Genomic DNA, 14,700 nt, shown 5'->3' with positions numbered 1-14,700 from the left:
GGATGGATGGACACATTTGGTGGATGGATGGGTAGATGATAGATAGTAAATTAGATAGATAATAGATACATAGATATGGATGGATGGATAGATATGATAGATGAATAGATATGGATAGATGGACAGATATGATGGATGGACAGATAAATAGATCTGATGGATGAACAGACAGATATGGATGGATGGACGGACAGACAGATTTGGTGGATGGATAGATAGATGATAATAGATTAGATAGATGATAGATAATAGATATATAGATATGGATGGACAGTAGATAGTTAATAGATATGGATGGATGGGTGGACAGACTGACAGATTTGGTGGATGGATGGATAGGTAGATGATAGATAATAGATAGATGGTAGATAATAGATACATAGATATGATGGATGGACAGTAGATAATAGATATGATGGATGGATGGACGGACAGACAGATTTTTCACCTGCTTGGTAAAAACATGCAAGTAATTACTTCTGACCTTTAGCTCATATTCTTAAATAAGTCACAAAAGTAGGTGTAGGCCTTTTCCAGAAGGCTAAATCACATAGTTCTGCAGCAGATATGATATATAATGTTATATTGCGTCTTTACTGTTTTGGTGAAAGGTCTGTGTCCCCAGCCCTGCCGTGTTATTTAACGTGCATCCTAACTGACAAAGCTGGACCCAACATGGACTGCCCTTCCCAGTGGGTGATGACAGGGCCCTGCATAGCCGACTACCTCCTTCCCAGGGAAGGATGCCTGGCAGAAGGCGCTGGAACCTTTCCTTTCCTGGGCAGGGATCCAGTTGTTGGGGGGAAACCGCACCCCTGTGTCTCCCTTCAGCCTCTGCAAACATGCAAATGGGCCAAACGTGCTAGGACATTGTGGGGAAGGCACAGCTTGGGCAGACACGTGTGGCAGAACCCCACCCACTGGTTTTGGCAGGAAGGTTGTTTTGGTGTCTGACACTTTATTCCCATGGCTTATTTTTAAATGGCTTGGCCAGAAGCAACGACTTCTTACTCTTTGGCAGGCATCCACAACAGTAGGGTAATGGGTTTGTTAAAGATTTCATTCAGCTCTTTCAAAAGTTAGTTCCTAAGTTAAGCACATGACTGTATCTACCTCCCTATTATTTTCTCTTTAATTGGTAGCCCCTGAAGTGTGGGGCTATAAGAAATACACAGGGGCAATTCTTGTGGGAGTCTCCTGTTTAAAGGGACTCCTGGCCTCCAGGTGTCCTGTGGTAGGAGAGGGTTGACCAGGTGGTCTTGACGATCGACAGGGTAGAGTGGCTCCTAAGCACACTGCCTGGGGCCTCAGTGGTGTGAAAGAGCAGTTCATGTCTGCAGTGGGGTGTATACCCTCAGCAAGTGGATGGATAGATGGATGGATAGATAGTGTATACCCTCAGCAAAAGGCTGTCTTAATTTTGAGGACCATTCTCTCTGCATACCTTAGGTAGAAGGGGTTGTATTAGTTGTCAGTTACTGAAGAATGAAAAATAGGAGGGATCATCGCAGGTCTCTGGGATGGTTAAATGGGTTCTATTTTTAGTATTTTATTAGAATGGCATTTTCATTGGCGATCTTAGGATCTCCTTCACTACAAAACCAGACCATAGATAGAATTGGCTAATGTACCATTTATGGCTTACAGACAGCCTACACCTTCCCACTCCACTCTGCCCCATTGTCTAGTAAAGAGGGGGTGTGACAGTCACCTGCAGTGGCATCTATGACATCGAGCCCAGAACTCCACCGACACAGTCAGTGGCACCTTTGGAGGAAGATTGAGGATGGCAGTGATGGCTTTTGTTCTAAATATCTATGTAGACATCCTCTGCTATATAGTAACACCACTGCCCTAAAGTGTGTTGGATTAATTTCATCATTTTATTTGAATCGATAATGTCTACCTAGAAATTCAGATTATGATTACTTAGAGCGTCTTTCAAATGTGTTAGGAAATCAATGTATTTGTTGCTGATTCGGACCCACCTGTTAGCCCTACTATGGATGGTATCTGAAGGGGAGAAAGATCACAGGCTCAAATTTAATGGAACCTTTCAGCCTATTTAAGGGCGAAGGCTGAGAGATCTACAGGAAGTCTAAGTAGAGCCCACAGTGTCTTCATCTTCCACTGGAGATAAACCACCAGAAAGTTAATCTGAATCGGTAGTTACTGTAACCAGACCTCACGCCTTCCTTGTGGAGAATCATTTCTGTATAATCCAGACACAGGTTTGATGAAGGCACAGGGTAGGTCCCTGTAAGGAATGAGACTCTCGTCTCCATGTGATTTTCCGTTCGAGTCCCAGAGATACGGCAGAAGGACCTGTTACCTGTACCCCCCGCCGGCGGCGTTCGTCCCACATCAGCTTATCGCCGGCTCCGCGTGCAAGCATCTGCACACCTGATCGTGCGTTGCCGACTGGAGACCATGAGGCACGACACAAAGGAGCACCTGCCGCGTTAGGGTTAGGCCCCGGGGGCCTGCAGGGAGCAGCACGTGGGGGGCGCGCGGCCCGGGCAGGGTTACCTTTCTCTCCGGAGACTCTATTATCTTCCAGTCTTTGAGCTTCAGCTGGTGCAGCTCGTCAAACTTCATGCTGACGTCCTCGACGGAGAGCTGCAGCATGTCCCAGTAGCCCGCCAGGTCCTGGGACGTGGGTCTCGGCATGGCGCTGGGGTCCTGAGAACACACGGGCAGAACTCAGAGCCATGAACACCCCCAGCTGGCCCAGGGCTCGGGGGTGGGGGCCCCGCTCCTTCCTGCAGATGCTTTTCAAGGAACCAGATTGGGGGAAAGCCTGAAAAATTCATGCTCTGACAAAACATTCCAGGAAAGCCCACGAAGGGCCGCCGACAGTTAACGCAAGCATTTGCCGACGGTTAGAGAATGTGCAAAGGCTGCATGATGAGTGACTCCAACTCTGTGACAGTCTGGAAAAGACACTGTGGGGACAGTAAAAAGATCAGTGGTTGCCAGAGGTCCAGGCGGGGGGATGGATGGACAGAGCATAGGACTCTTAGGGCAGTGAAACCACCCTGCGGAATTCCATGATAGTGGCTACATGTCACTCACTATATGTGCGCCCAAACCCAGACCACGCACGACAGCAGAAGTGCCCTGATGTGGACTCTGGATGCTGGGTGATGTGTGTTGACGCGGGGTCACGGATCGTGTGAAATGCACCTGCTGTTGGGATGTTGATGGTGCGTGTGGTGCCACAGGGTGGGTGGGAACTCTGTACCTTCCCCTCAATTTTGCCACAAGCCTAAAACTCCGAAAACATACAGTCTGTTAAAGAAATATACTTGGTGCATTCACTCACTGTTTTGTTTTGAAGAGGCTTTCTTAGACCTTGAAAACGGTGGCAAATATTACAGTTTTCAAATGCTTGGCCATTCCTAAAAGCAATAGGGCTGCTCTGGTTTCCGTCTCCCTGTGGGCTGTTCTGCAGCCGGGTGCCTGGGACAGGGACAGGGAGGTGGCCATGAGGTTGGGCTTGGAGCCAGGTCTGTTTCTGTTCATTCCAATGCCATGTATTTTTATTTTTATTTTTATTTTTTTATGTTTATTTCTGAGAGAGAGAGTGAGCAGGGGAGGGGCAGAGAGAGAGGGAGACACAGAATCTGAAACAGGCTCCAGGCTCTGAGCTGTCAGCGCAGAGCCCGACCTGGGGATCCAACCCACGAACTGTGAGATCACGACCTGAGCCCAAGTCCGACGCTCAACTGACAGAGCCCCCCAGGCCCTCCCCCCCACCGTGCATTTACTTTGCTCCCATGTAGAGGGAGGACGACTTTTATGAAGTCAATTTTACGAAGGTACAGAAAGCTCGCCGACTGGTCCCTGAGCTTAGAAGAGCAGACAATGCCACGGAGCCACAAACTGGCAGTCCGTGAGCTGCGTGTGGCCCAGAGACCTGCTCTGCTCCACACACACGGTGCCCCGCACGCACACGGTTTCTGTGTGTTGCCTACGGTTAAAATCAGGTGACTTCCCAAGGTCTGAGGGCACCTGCCCAGCCCCTTCCCGCACCGCCTGTGGCTGGCGACGGACCGCAGCCCTGGGTCAGACTCTACCGGCCTGGGTCTGCATTCCTGGGGGTGAGCGAATGGGCTTTTCTACGTGTGGTTCCTTTGATGCAGTGTGAGGCCATCTCAGATTAAACAGAGACATTTCTGTGAATTCGCTTAAAATGTGCAGCTTTCAGCCCACTCCGTTGCTCACGTTAAGTGCAACGTGGACTTGTGTTTGGTTTGTTTCAACTCGCTTTAAACCGCGGCTTAGTCTGCCGGGGCTGCTAGATGAGCCCCAGGGACTGGGCGTTTGCTGCTGGCAGCTCTGGAGGCTGGCCTCGCGGCCACGTGCTGGTGGGGGCGCGTTCTGGGCGGCCACTCCTCCAGCTGGGGGGACTCTGGCTGTGTCCTCATGGGGAGGAAGCGGCTGGGGGCTCCCCTGGGTCTCTCTTACAGGGACCCTGACCCCATTTGCCAGGACTCGGCCAGAGGCACCACCTCCTAATGCCATCACGTTGGGGGGTGGGGGGACACACACATGCAGTGGTTTGACATCCACCTCAAAACGATCACTTTGGGGCCCAATCCCACCTGCCGCGTGCGACCAGCTGGTGGCCTGTGCTGAGTGAAGGCCAGAGGGAAGAGAGTCGCTGCCCCCAAAGGATCCGTGTCCATATCTATTCTGTTTCGGGGAGTGGCTCCATCTGGTCCACTAGGCCGTCGGATCCCGGGATACGTTCATGAAATTGTTTCTAAACGTCAGCGGTGAGCACCGCCCCCTCCCCCAGCAAAGTGACACAGTGACATCCCTGGTGAATCACTGCCACTGAGAGTTCACGAGACTTGCTGGCCCGGCCATTGGAGGTCCCCGTGACATGGGCACTGCTCGTCCCAGGCTCTGGGGCAGTGTACTGGGAGGGCTCCAAGGGCTGGGGAGCCCTGGGGGGGGGGCACGGGGGTGGTGGGACTGGCTCCGAGTAGGTGTGAGTGGCACTCAGACCTGGCGATGCGGTGCGGTGGGCCCAGGTGGCCCGTGTGCACCCTCAGGTTCACGGGCAGATCCTCCCATCGCTCTTTGCATCCTTGTTACCCCGTGAGGACCCATAGGTCCTTGCCTTGAGTTCAGTCCACCCGAAACATCTGGATAGGACCCAGCAGGTTCTCTAGGGTCTTCCCTTTGACTTTGAACTGGTTGGGCTGCATCTGAACCTCCCAGCAGCTGCCAAAGCTTCTCTGAGCTGCCAGCACACATACCTGCTTAATCCCAGCACCTCCCTCTGGTCTCAGACACCCCGGCCCCCACTCGCTCCAGCATCTCCCAGGGGCTCAGACACCCCCCCCCACACACACTTCAGCACCTCCCTCAAGTCTCAGACACCCCCCCCTCAATTCTCTCCAGCACCTCTCTCTGGTCTCAGACACACACCCCCACTCTTCACTCCAGCACCTCCCTCCAGTCTCAGACACCCCCCCTCTTCAGTCCAGCACCTCCCTCTGGGCTCATACACCCCACCCCCCTCATTCCAGCACCTCCCTCTGGTCTCAGACCCCCCCCCCCCCCCCCCAGTACTCTCCAGCACCTCTCTCTGGTCTCAGACACCCCCCCCCCCCACTCTTCACTCTAGCACCTCCCTCCAGTCTCAGACAACCCCCCTCTTCATTCCAGCACCTCCCTCTGGTCTTAGCACTCCTCCCCACTCTTCACTCCAGCACCTCCCTCCAGTCTCAGACACTCCCCCCCCTCCTCACTCCAGCACCTCCCTCCAGTCTCAGACCCCCCCCCCCAATTCTCTCCAGCACCTCCCTCTGGTTTCAGACACCCCCCCCCACTTCACTCCAGCACCTCGCTCTGGTCTCAGACACCCCCACACCCCACTGCATTCCAGCACCTCCCTTGGCTCTCAGACACCCTGCCCACCCCACTTCGCTCCAGCACCTCGCTCTGGTCTCAGACACCCCCACACCCCACTGCATTCCAGCACCTCCCTTGGCTCTCAGACACCCTGCCCACCCCACTTCGCTCCAGCACCTCCCTTCGGTCTCAGATACCCCCCCACACTCGCTCTAGCACCTCCCTCTGGTCTCAGACACCCCGCACCCCCAATTCTCTCCAGCACCTCGTCGTCTCAGACACCCCCCCCATTCACTCCAGCACCTCCCTCTGGTCTCAGACACCCCCAACCTACTTCTCTCCAGCACCTCCCTCTGGTCTCAGATACCCCCCTCCATCGCTCTAGCACCTCCCTCTGGTCTCAGACACTCCCCCACCTCTTCAGCACCTCCCTCTGGTCTCAGACAACCCCCCACCCCACTTTGCTCCAGTACCTCCCTCTGGGTCTCAGACCTGCCCCCCCAATTCTCTCCAGCACCTCCTTGTGGTCTCAGACACCCCCCCCCCCCCCCACTTCACTCCATCACCTCCCTCTGGTCTCAGACACTCCCCGCCAACTTCACTCTAGCATCTCCCTCTGGTCTCAGACACCCCGTTCCCCCCCCCCCCCCACTTTGCCTCAACACCTTCCTCTGGCTGGTCTCAGACTCCCCCGCCCCCCGTTCCCCACCCCCCCCTCCGCTGAAACAAAGCCTGCAGATGTTTGTTGTGCTTTTGTCCAGTTCTAGATAGATGCCAAAGAAAAGAAAGCAGCAACACCACATATTTCGAAAGGATTATTCTTACAGTTGGGATAAAGTGCAATCTGACACGTGTAAGAAGCATCAAAAATATTAGGATGGGTCGTTTAAAAATCCAACGTCAGGGGCTTCTGGGAGCGAGGACACAGGCATTGTATAAGCTTGAACAAAATCTGTACGTTTTTACTGCATGTGGCGGGTGCTTTAGATAAGGGGTTCCTAAAGATCGTGACCACCGGTGCTTAACCCGACTCAGTGTGACAGAGGGTAGGGAGCCCTGCAGCGGCCTACATCCACTCCTTCAGGGACAGTAGTCAAAGAGATATGACACAGGAGGCAGGAGCACGCTTGCTCAACATGGTAACTGAGCGTCTCACGGCTCTATGTTCCTTCCAAGCAGCCCTAAACCATTCTGTTCCATTTTTTAAATTAAAAAATGTTTACTTTTGAGAGACAGAGCACGAGCTGGGGAGGGGCAGAGAGAGAGAATGACGCAGGTGCCCCCTTCTGCCAACACAGAGCCCGACTCAGGACTCAAATTCACAAACCTGGAGATCATGACCCGAGCCGAAATCAAGAGTTGGACGCTCAACCAGCTGAGCCCCCAGGCGCCCCTATGTCCCCCTTTTTAAGTGATGGTTATAATTTCATGTCACAGGCGACATGGTGGTCACTTTACACATTTCGTGCTGAACTTCAATGGGGTTAACTGGAAAATATTAGAGAAAACGTACTTTTTAACGACCCTACTTAAAAGGGATGATTTGGCAGCTCTAGTGCTATGCTTCCTCTGATGTGTAAGAACATTCTGTAAATTCACATCTTGTTGCAATTAAAAAACAAAACAAAACAAAGTCAAATCACCAAGCACCATGGTTACCACGGGCCTAGGACCGACTTGCATTTTTTTAAGGTTTACTTATTTATTGTGTGTGTGTGTATGAGAGAAAGAGAGAGAGGGAGAGAGAGAGACAGACAGACAGACAGACAGACTGTAAGGGGGAAGGACAGATTGAGAATTGCAAGCAGGCTCCACACCGTTAGGGCAGAGCTCGACAGGGGACTCGAACTCATGAACCGTGAGATCACGACCTGAGCCGAAATCAAGAGTCAGACACTTAACCGCCTGAGCCACCCAGGTGCCCCCAGACCTACTTGTATTTTAAGGAACTGTTTGCTCTGAAAATGAATGCATGCATTTATAAAAGAGCCTATACAGTAATGTGAATACTCTTTAGTTATTTCTAGAAGTGATATTAAGCAGATGCTTCGTTCAGTCACAAAGGAAAGTGTGCATGTGTCTGTTTGCACAGAGATGCCGCAAATATGCACACCTAAGTATTTACAAACATATGCACAGGCTTTCTTTCTCTTTGATTCCCAGGAAGATCAGAGCCAAGTTTTAATGCCAACTGTGTTACCCGGTGCATTCATTTCGCTGCTACGGAACATGCAGCCCAATTACCCTACACTCCCTGCTGAATCTCTTTAACTGCAGCCGTTTCTGCCTGAGTCAAGCCGCCTCCCACCTCGGCCTGCATCGGTGACACCTGGGTGACACCTGCCGTCACACCTGCTCACCTCCCACCTGCCTCGTAAGCCTGGAGGGGGATGGCCCGGAGCTGCGCCGGTGTCCTACAGGTCGGGGCTATCTTTCCGCAACCCCCTCCCTGGCCCCCGCGCTGTGGCCCCCTCTCTGGGCTGCACCACAGTGACTCCCATTCACTCACTGGGCTGCAAACTCACAGAACGTGAGACGGCCACTGAGCATGCCCTGAGGAACCGGGTTACCTGGGGGTCTGCTCACCATGTTCTGTTGGCACAGCCAATAGAACTGCTGGAATTTCTGGGACATCAGAAGCTGTGCACTCCCCACGGCACTCCGGATCTTCCCGAGAACTGTGAACCAGAAGAAAACCAGCCTGAGACCCGGTCAGTTGAAAAACAGAAGCAGAAGCATTACACGAAGGGAGTAAACTCCAAAAGGTGGGGGCCGCTCCTCCTTTTCCGGAAGATTAAAACCTTGAATTTATTGTGCAGAATATGTCCACTGGTGGAAGTTCTTTTCCAATCTGTTCCGTTTCTTTTTTTTCCTTTTTAAAAAATGCTTATTTATTGGGGCACCTGGGTGGCTCAGTTGGTTAAGCACCTGACTCTTGCTTTCGGCTCAGGTCATGGTCTCACAGTTCATGAATTTGAGCCCCGTGTCAGGCTCTGTGCTGGTGTGGAGCCTGCCTAGGATTCTCTCTCCCTCTCTCTCTCTCTGTCCCTCCCCTGCTTGCTCTCTCACTTTGCACAATAAATAACTAGAGTGAGAGAGCAAGCAGGGGAGGGACAGATGGAGAGAGAGAATCCCAAGCAGGCTCTGTGCTGTCAGCACAGAGCCTGACACGGGGCTCGATCCCACAACCCTGGGATCATGACCTGGGGTGAAATCAAGAGTCTGACGCTCACCCGACTGAGCCACCCAGGCGCCCTGGCCTGTTCCTTTTCTGATTTTTGAGGGAAACTCAAGGAATACTACATAGTATCAACGATTAGGAGATGACTCTTCAGTGTTAGGAAGAACTAACTTTGGAAAGGCGGTCTATACTGCAGGAGGTTTTCCTGTTTGTGGCATCAGGACACTTTTATCATGATGCTCACATGAGCTAGAAGATGACGCAGAAGGATGAATACAAAGACATTAAGTACTTATTTTTTACGGATGCCTGAAGATGAAGGTGTTAATTCCCAATTTCTAGAAAATCACAGTGATATCAGTTATCGCATTCAAGTCCTGAGAACAGTGTTTCAGGACTGCTGGTGGCCCTGGGGTGGTGCTCTGAGAGCATCTCCCACAGGAACGCAGGGGACGTGACGGTCTCCCTGCCTCGTGCTCAGTCCACGGCTCCCGCCACCGGCCGCCACCTGTCACCACAACAGGCTCACATCACGGACGTCCGTGGTGATGATGTCCCTCCCACTCCTGCGCTCCCACCGTGATGTGGCCTGAAGTTGACAAATGATTTATAAGTTGTGGGACTTGAATTAATCAAATGGCACTTTGTAAAAAGGTAAGTGATGATGGTTTTGTCAACGGAAAGGACTCCTATTAGCAAAGGGCAGGAGCGACCACTTGGGACGACAGTCGGCAAACAAAAGACTTGGTGTGTGAAACGGGGGGGCCCTGCCGCAGTCCTGTAACCTCCAGGTGCCTTGCCGGCCCGCCCTCCGCTCTCACACCCAGTCCATGTAGGTGGCAGCACCATCAAGATTTTGGAGATAATAGCTGTGCTAGATCCCGACTCGCAGGCCTCTCAACAGCACTTAGGAGCCCGCTGGAACACGTTTCCCGCTGCTGGGCCTGGGCCCGGGGACCTCTACGTTTCGTTTGCCTGGGAGACGAAAGAGAAGTTATTCCCTCGGTTTACACGGATCCACCCGTCTGGGCCGGAGCAGATCGTTCCCTCCCTCTGGCTTTTGTCGTCTCTCTGGCTCTCTCGCAGACTCACAGGACACGGGCAGCGAGGGGCCGACCAAGGCATCTCCTCGGGCTTTGAAGGGGAAGACAGTGGTGGGAGCTTATATTCGCTGACAGCAGGTGGCAGGTGGCTAGGGAAGGGGGTGTTTCGCCTTAGCCAGAGATTTGCCCATCGGGGAAGAGGAGGAAAGAACCCCCCCCCCCCAACATGTGTTTATGCGGATTTATCTACATCAGGACATTTCTGTGCTGGAGGTTTATCTAAAGAGGGGACCAGCGCTCCAGCCCACAGTGTTGTCCCGACTCAGCTCCTCAGGGGCACCCGGGGTCCCTGGGGCACGCTCCACCATCGGGGCCTCGCAAGTGTCCACAGAGGCGGAAACTGAGGTCCGCGTTCCCACACAGTTTCCCAAACGGTAGTGATTGTAACAGGCGCTTCCAAACCAGCGGCTGTGAGACTCACTCAGTGCGTGCTAGAGACAGGCATCAAAGATTCTGACACCCCGACAGCCAGGCCGCACAGGTGCCGTGTCCCCTTCCCTCGGGCTTGCTCTGGAGGAGACAGTCACAGACCAGAGTTGGGAAGGGCCTCAGTGCCCATGTGACGAAATGCCGTGAGGCTGTGGACACAGATGTCTCACAAGTAAACCCACGGACATGCCCGGGACACGTTGCAGTGTGTGGGTCAGTCAGCTTCGGGGCAGTCGGCGAAGCACAGGGTCCATTTGAAGCACGAGGACCTGGGGTCCTGCACAGCGTGTTCCGACAGTGACTTTCTCCAGGGTAACACGACGAGCCGAAACACTAGTTAGATTTGTCTGACTTTCTCATCTGTGTACAAGGAACTCAGATTGCCGACTGCCGCTCCCCAGGGTTTTGTTGTTAACGATCTCACACATACAGATCTAAAGAAAAGCATCCGCATCACTTAGAGTCAGCGAGTAACAGTTTGTCACGTGCCTATGTTTGCTTTTCTGAGCCATCTGACAATAAGCCATAGCCCGCCTGTCACCTGCCATCGCCCTGGGCAACCACACTCTCCTTATCCTTCCTAAAGAGTAATTCCCTCACACAACTAATTCTGTACTGTTTCCAGAATTTTTTTCTTAAGCAGGCTCCACGTCCAGCATGGAGCCCAACAGGGGGCCTGAACTCAGGACCCCGAGATCAAGACCTGAGCTGAGATCAAGAGTCAGACGCCTAACTGGCTGAGCCACCCAGGTGCCCTTGCTTCTAGGATTTTAAAGGAGTTTAACACATGTGACTTCCCATAGAAGCGAATACATTGGATAACACTTTGGCCTCCCTTCAGACTTAAAAGTATCGTCATGCATCGTGCTACCTGGGCCCACCCGTCTTCTGCAAATCCATTTCCAAGAGGGGCTTGCCCCCTCCCACACCCACCTCCTTGACCTGATCTGCCGGGCAGCACGGGAGGAGGAAGCTGGCACCAGGGAGGGGAGGGTGCCCGGGTACAAGACTGAGTGCCCTGGGGACGGGGTGGGGGGGGGGTGGGCAGGTGTGGGACAAGGCAGGACACAGTGTCTCCCGGGAGGGGTGAGAGCATCCATTCACAGTTGGATCCCCCAAACTGAACACGTCTCTCTGGCTCTGGTCTCACCACCACCAAGTGGAGAAATGATCTTGAAATGTTGAAGTTCCACCTGTGAACCCCTATCACCTGCAGGACCGATGAGAACATTTAAAGAGACTTGTTTTGAGTGAGCTGTGGCCGCAAGAATAGAAAAAAGCGGTGGGTCCGTGTGGTTTCCTGCACTCACTGCTCCCTCGGCGGCTAATTACAAGTCAATCCGTTTCACACAATTTCAAGTTTTAATTCCCAGCTTTCACGGTCTTCTTAAAACGTGATTCAACAGAAGTATTAACATAAAGCACTTCACTGTAGAATCTTTAGCACATCGTGGAGAGATGGGGTCATACCTCGGTGCTGGTTTAGTGTAGTGAAGAGATATTATAAAGGGCGTACGTGGATTCTTGCTCGGGAGAGTTGGCGGACGTCAAAGAGCAGCTCGCGACGTGATTGCTAATGTGCTCATGGCAGGAGCGCCGGGCGCTTCAGTGGGCTGATGCTCTATCCAGTGCCTTTAATGCAAATAGCTTCCCATATGGCAATGAAATTGAAGTGAAAAATTCAATTTATTCTCTTCCTCTGTCCTTCCCTGATGTCCTAGTTTGGACACTTTCTTTCAAGAGCTACCGATAAGGGCTAATGCTCATCAGAATGCAAATTTACAAAGAACCTTGTATGACGATTGCCTCTGACGTGCATGGAAATGTGATGAACTCACTTGCTCCCGTTAAGTTACTTTTCACGTGTCTACTACAATTTCCAATTCTTGCAAATTTTGGTATGACATGCCAGCAGAACATTCACATGATCCTTTTCTTTCAAAATTTGAGGTGGGTTTTTGTAGAATTTGCAGGTAGTTTGAAATGATCATTTGAATATTCATCCCTGATCTCTGGGATCTTCCATGACTGAGGTTGTGGAGTGGGTGTCGGAAAATCACTGCCCCCACAGGTGTGTCCCCTGTAAGGTCTCCGCGTTACTGTGTTCATATTTATTGAGCACTCATTTCTGTTTGTTTTTTTTTTTGAAATCATATACTTAGTATTTAAAAGTTATTTAAAGAACAAATTGATGAATGGAAAAGTATAATCTCCAGATTAACGGTAGATCACAGTCAACTATGAAATCTAGCATCATTCTCTGTGGATTTGAAAACAAGATTTTTCTTTTTCTTTTTTTTAAAATATAATTTATTGTCGGGATGCCTGGGTGGCTCTGTTGGTTCAGTGTCTGACTTCGGCTCAGGTCATGATCTCACAGTTGGTGGGTTCGAGCCCCAGGTCGGGCTCTGTGCTGACAGCTCAGAGCCCAGAGCCTGCTTCAGGTTCTGTCTTTCCCTCTCTCTCTGCCCCTCCCCTGCTTGCAGTCTGCCCCTCTCTCTCTCTCTCTCTCTCAAAAATAAGAATTAAAAAATATATATACCTTATTGTCAAGTTAGCTAACATGCAGTGTATACAGTGTGTTCTTGGCTTCAGAGGTACATTCCCATGATTCATTGCTTTGGAGCGCACGTTTCGTGTCCATCCAGTTTCACGTGGCTGTGTGGCACCTGGGATGTGTGGGACCTCCCTGTAGGCACCTGCCCTTGGCAGCAAGGACCTGGACACCGGTCAGAAGGCCGGGAGCAGCGGCTGTCCACCGAGCTGTATGGTGGGTAGGTCCCCAAGGTGCGTGTGGCATCTGCCCCCCTCAGGGCCATCTCCCTTATAGCTGATACTTGTCTGTTCTCTTCTCTGTGGCTGTGCGGTATCCAGGCAAACTGCGGACTGCAGGGCCCATGTCCTCCTCAGCCCTGTGTCATGCTCTCGTAGGGTAGCTCTGAGCAATCTCTCTTCTTCCCTGTGCCCGCCACACAGTCTACGAGCCAGGCGTTGTCCCATCCAGGGATCACGGCCGGAGTCCTGGGGGTTACCCCCCGTCTTCTGGGGTGGAAAGCAGGTCCTCGAATGAGGAAATCGCTGAAGCCCCACCCGCAGCCCCGGGAGTCTGTGCCTCCACACATCTGACCCAGCGGTGTTTAGATTATCAGCTAATTGGGCAGAGTTGTTTTGGGCAAGAGAACCTGTCAACACCTGTCCGAAGACCCTACCATTGAGTCCCTCGTGTGGCCCATGTCTCTGTGGACCTACTGAATGAAACTTGGTAGCTTTGGAACAATCGCTTTTATTCAAGAAAAACACCTTATTTGCTTTGTTTCACTTTATGCCATTTACCCGTTGTGCTTAATGTAACGGATACAAAAGTCCAAAAACGCTAGCACAGGAATGGTTTACATTCCCTCTGGAACGTATCTTTGAATGATTTAACAACAGGAAGCCTGCCTGAACACGACTTAACTAAACAAGTATTTATTTGGGCTCATGATACTTTTTATTAATCATAGAGGGCTGAACGGATCTAACTTCGCTCAATCGGTTCAGTGAGCTGTGATTATAAAATTACAGTTTTGGGAAGAAATTATTTCGTGTGATGGAAATTTCAATATTTGGAGCTCAGAGTTCTGGCTTAATGAACCACTTAACCTAATCTTTACTTTTTAAAGGGCGCCATCAGCAATAACCCTATACTTGTTCTTAAAATCAGGGCAAGAACCACAGGTTATCTTTCCTGTTACAAATTATTAGGGAAATATCTAAACGTGATTAATAGGGTGCTAGTTTTAGGTGCAAAGTGTACAGAGGAGACACATAATAAATGTGTCCTCTTTGTCCACAAGAAGATCAAGGCGTCTGGGCAACTTCAGTAAAGAAATTAAGAAAACCACAAGAAGCAGATCCAGTGGATCTGTTCTCTGTTCTCTGCGTCCAAGTCCCGCAGCAGAGCAGTCATCTTAAGTCATTACAGAGTCCTGGGAAAACCGCACACAACCCACATTGGTAGACGGTATCTATAGAACCGGGAGCGCCCAGGGCACTCCCAGCCCCTAAGTGCCACCGAGGACCTGGGACTCTAGAGGATCCAGAACTCCAGAGCATTCTAGATGCCATGGTCTTACGAGG

At 51.5% G+C, this 14,700-nt stretch overlaps 1 protein-coding gene across 5 annotated transcripts in view; it reads right to left on the bottom strand.

Annotated features, from left to right (window-relative positions):
* Positions 1-14,700, bottom strand: part of DLGAP2 (DLG associated protein 2) — a 617,576-nt gene that overhangs the window by 1,281 nt on the left and 601,595 nt on the right. For all 5 annotated transcript variants that reach the window (XM_047856904.1, XM_047856906.1, XM_047856907.1 and 2 more), the window contains 2 exons: positions 8,455-8,546; positions 2,530-2,682 (listed from right to left, as the gene is read on the bottom strand). In XM_047856904.1, the coding sequence (XP_047712860.1) occupies positions 2,530-2,682; positions 8,455-8,546 (245 nt within the window). The remainder of the gene's footprint in view (positions 1-2,529; positions 2,683-8,454; positions 8,547-14,700) is intronic.

The sequence above is a fragment of the Prionailurus viverrinus genome, chromosome B1 (genome assembly GCF_022837055.1).
Source record: "Prionailurus viverrinus isolate Anna chromosome B1, UM_Priviv_1.0, whole genome shotgun sequence".
Taxonomy (NCBI): Eukaryota; Metazoa; Chordata; class Mammalia; order Carnivora; family Felidae; genus Prionailurus; species Prionailurus viverrinus.
The sequence above is the reverse complement of the archived record's forward strand: the minus strand, read 5'-3'. Positions and strand labels throughout refer to the sequence as shown.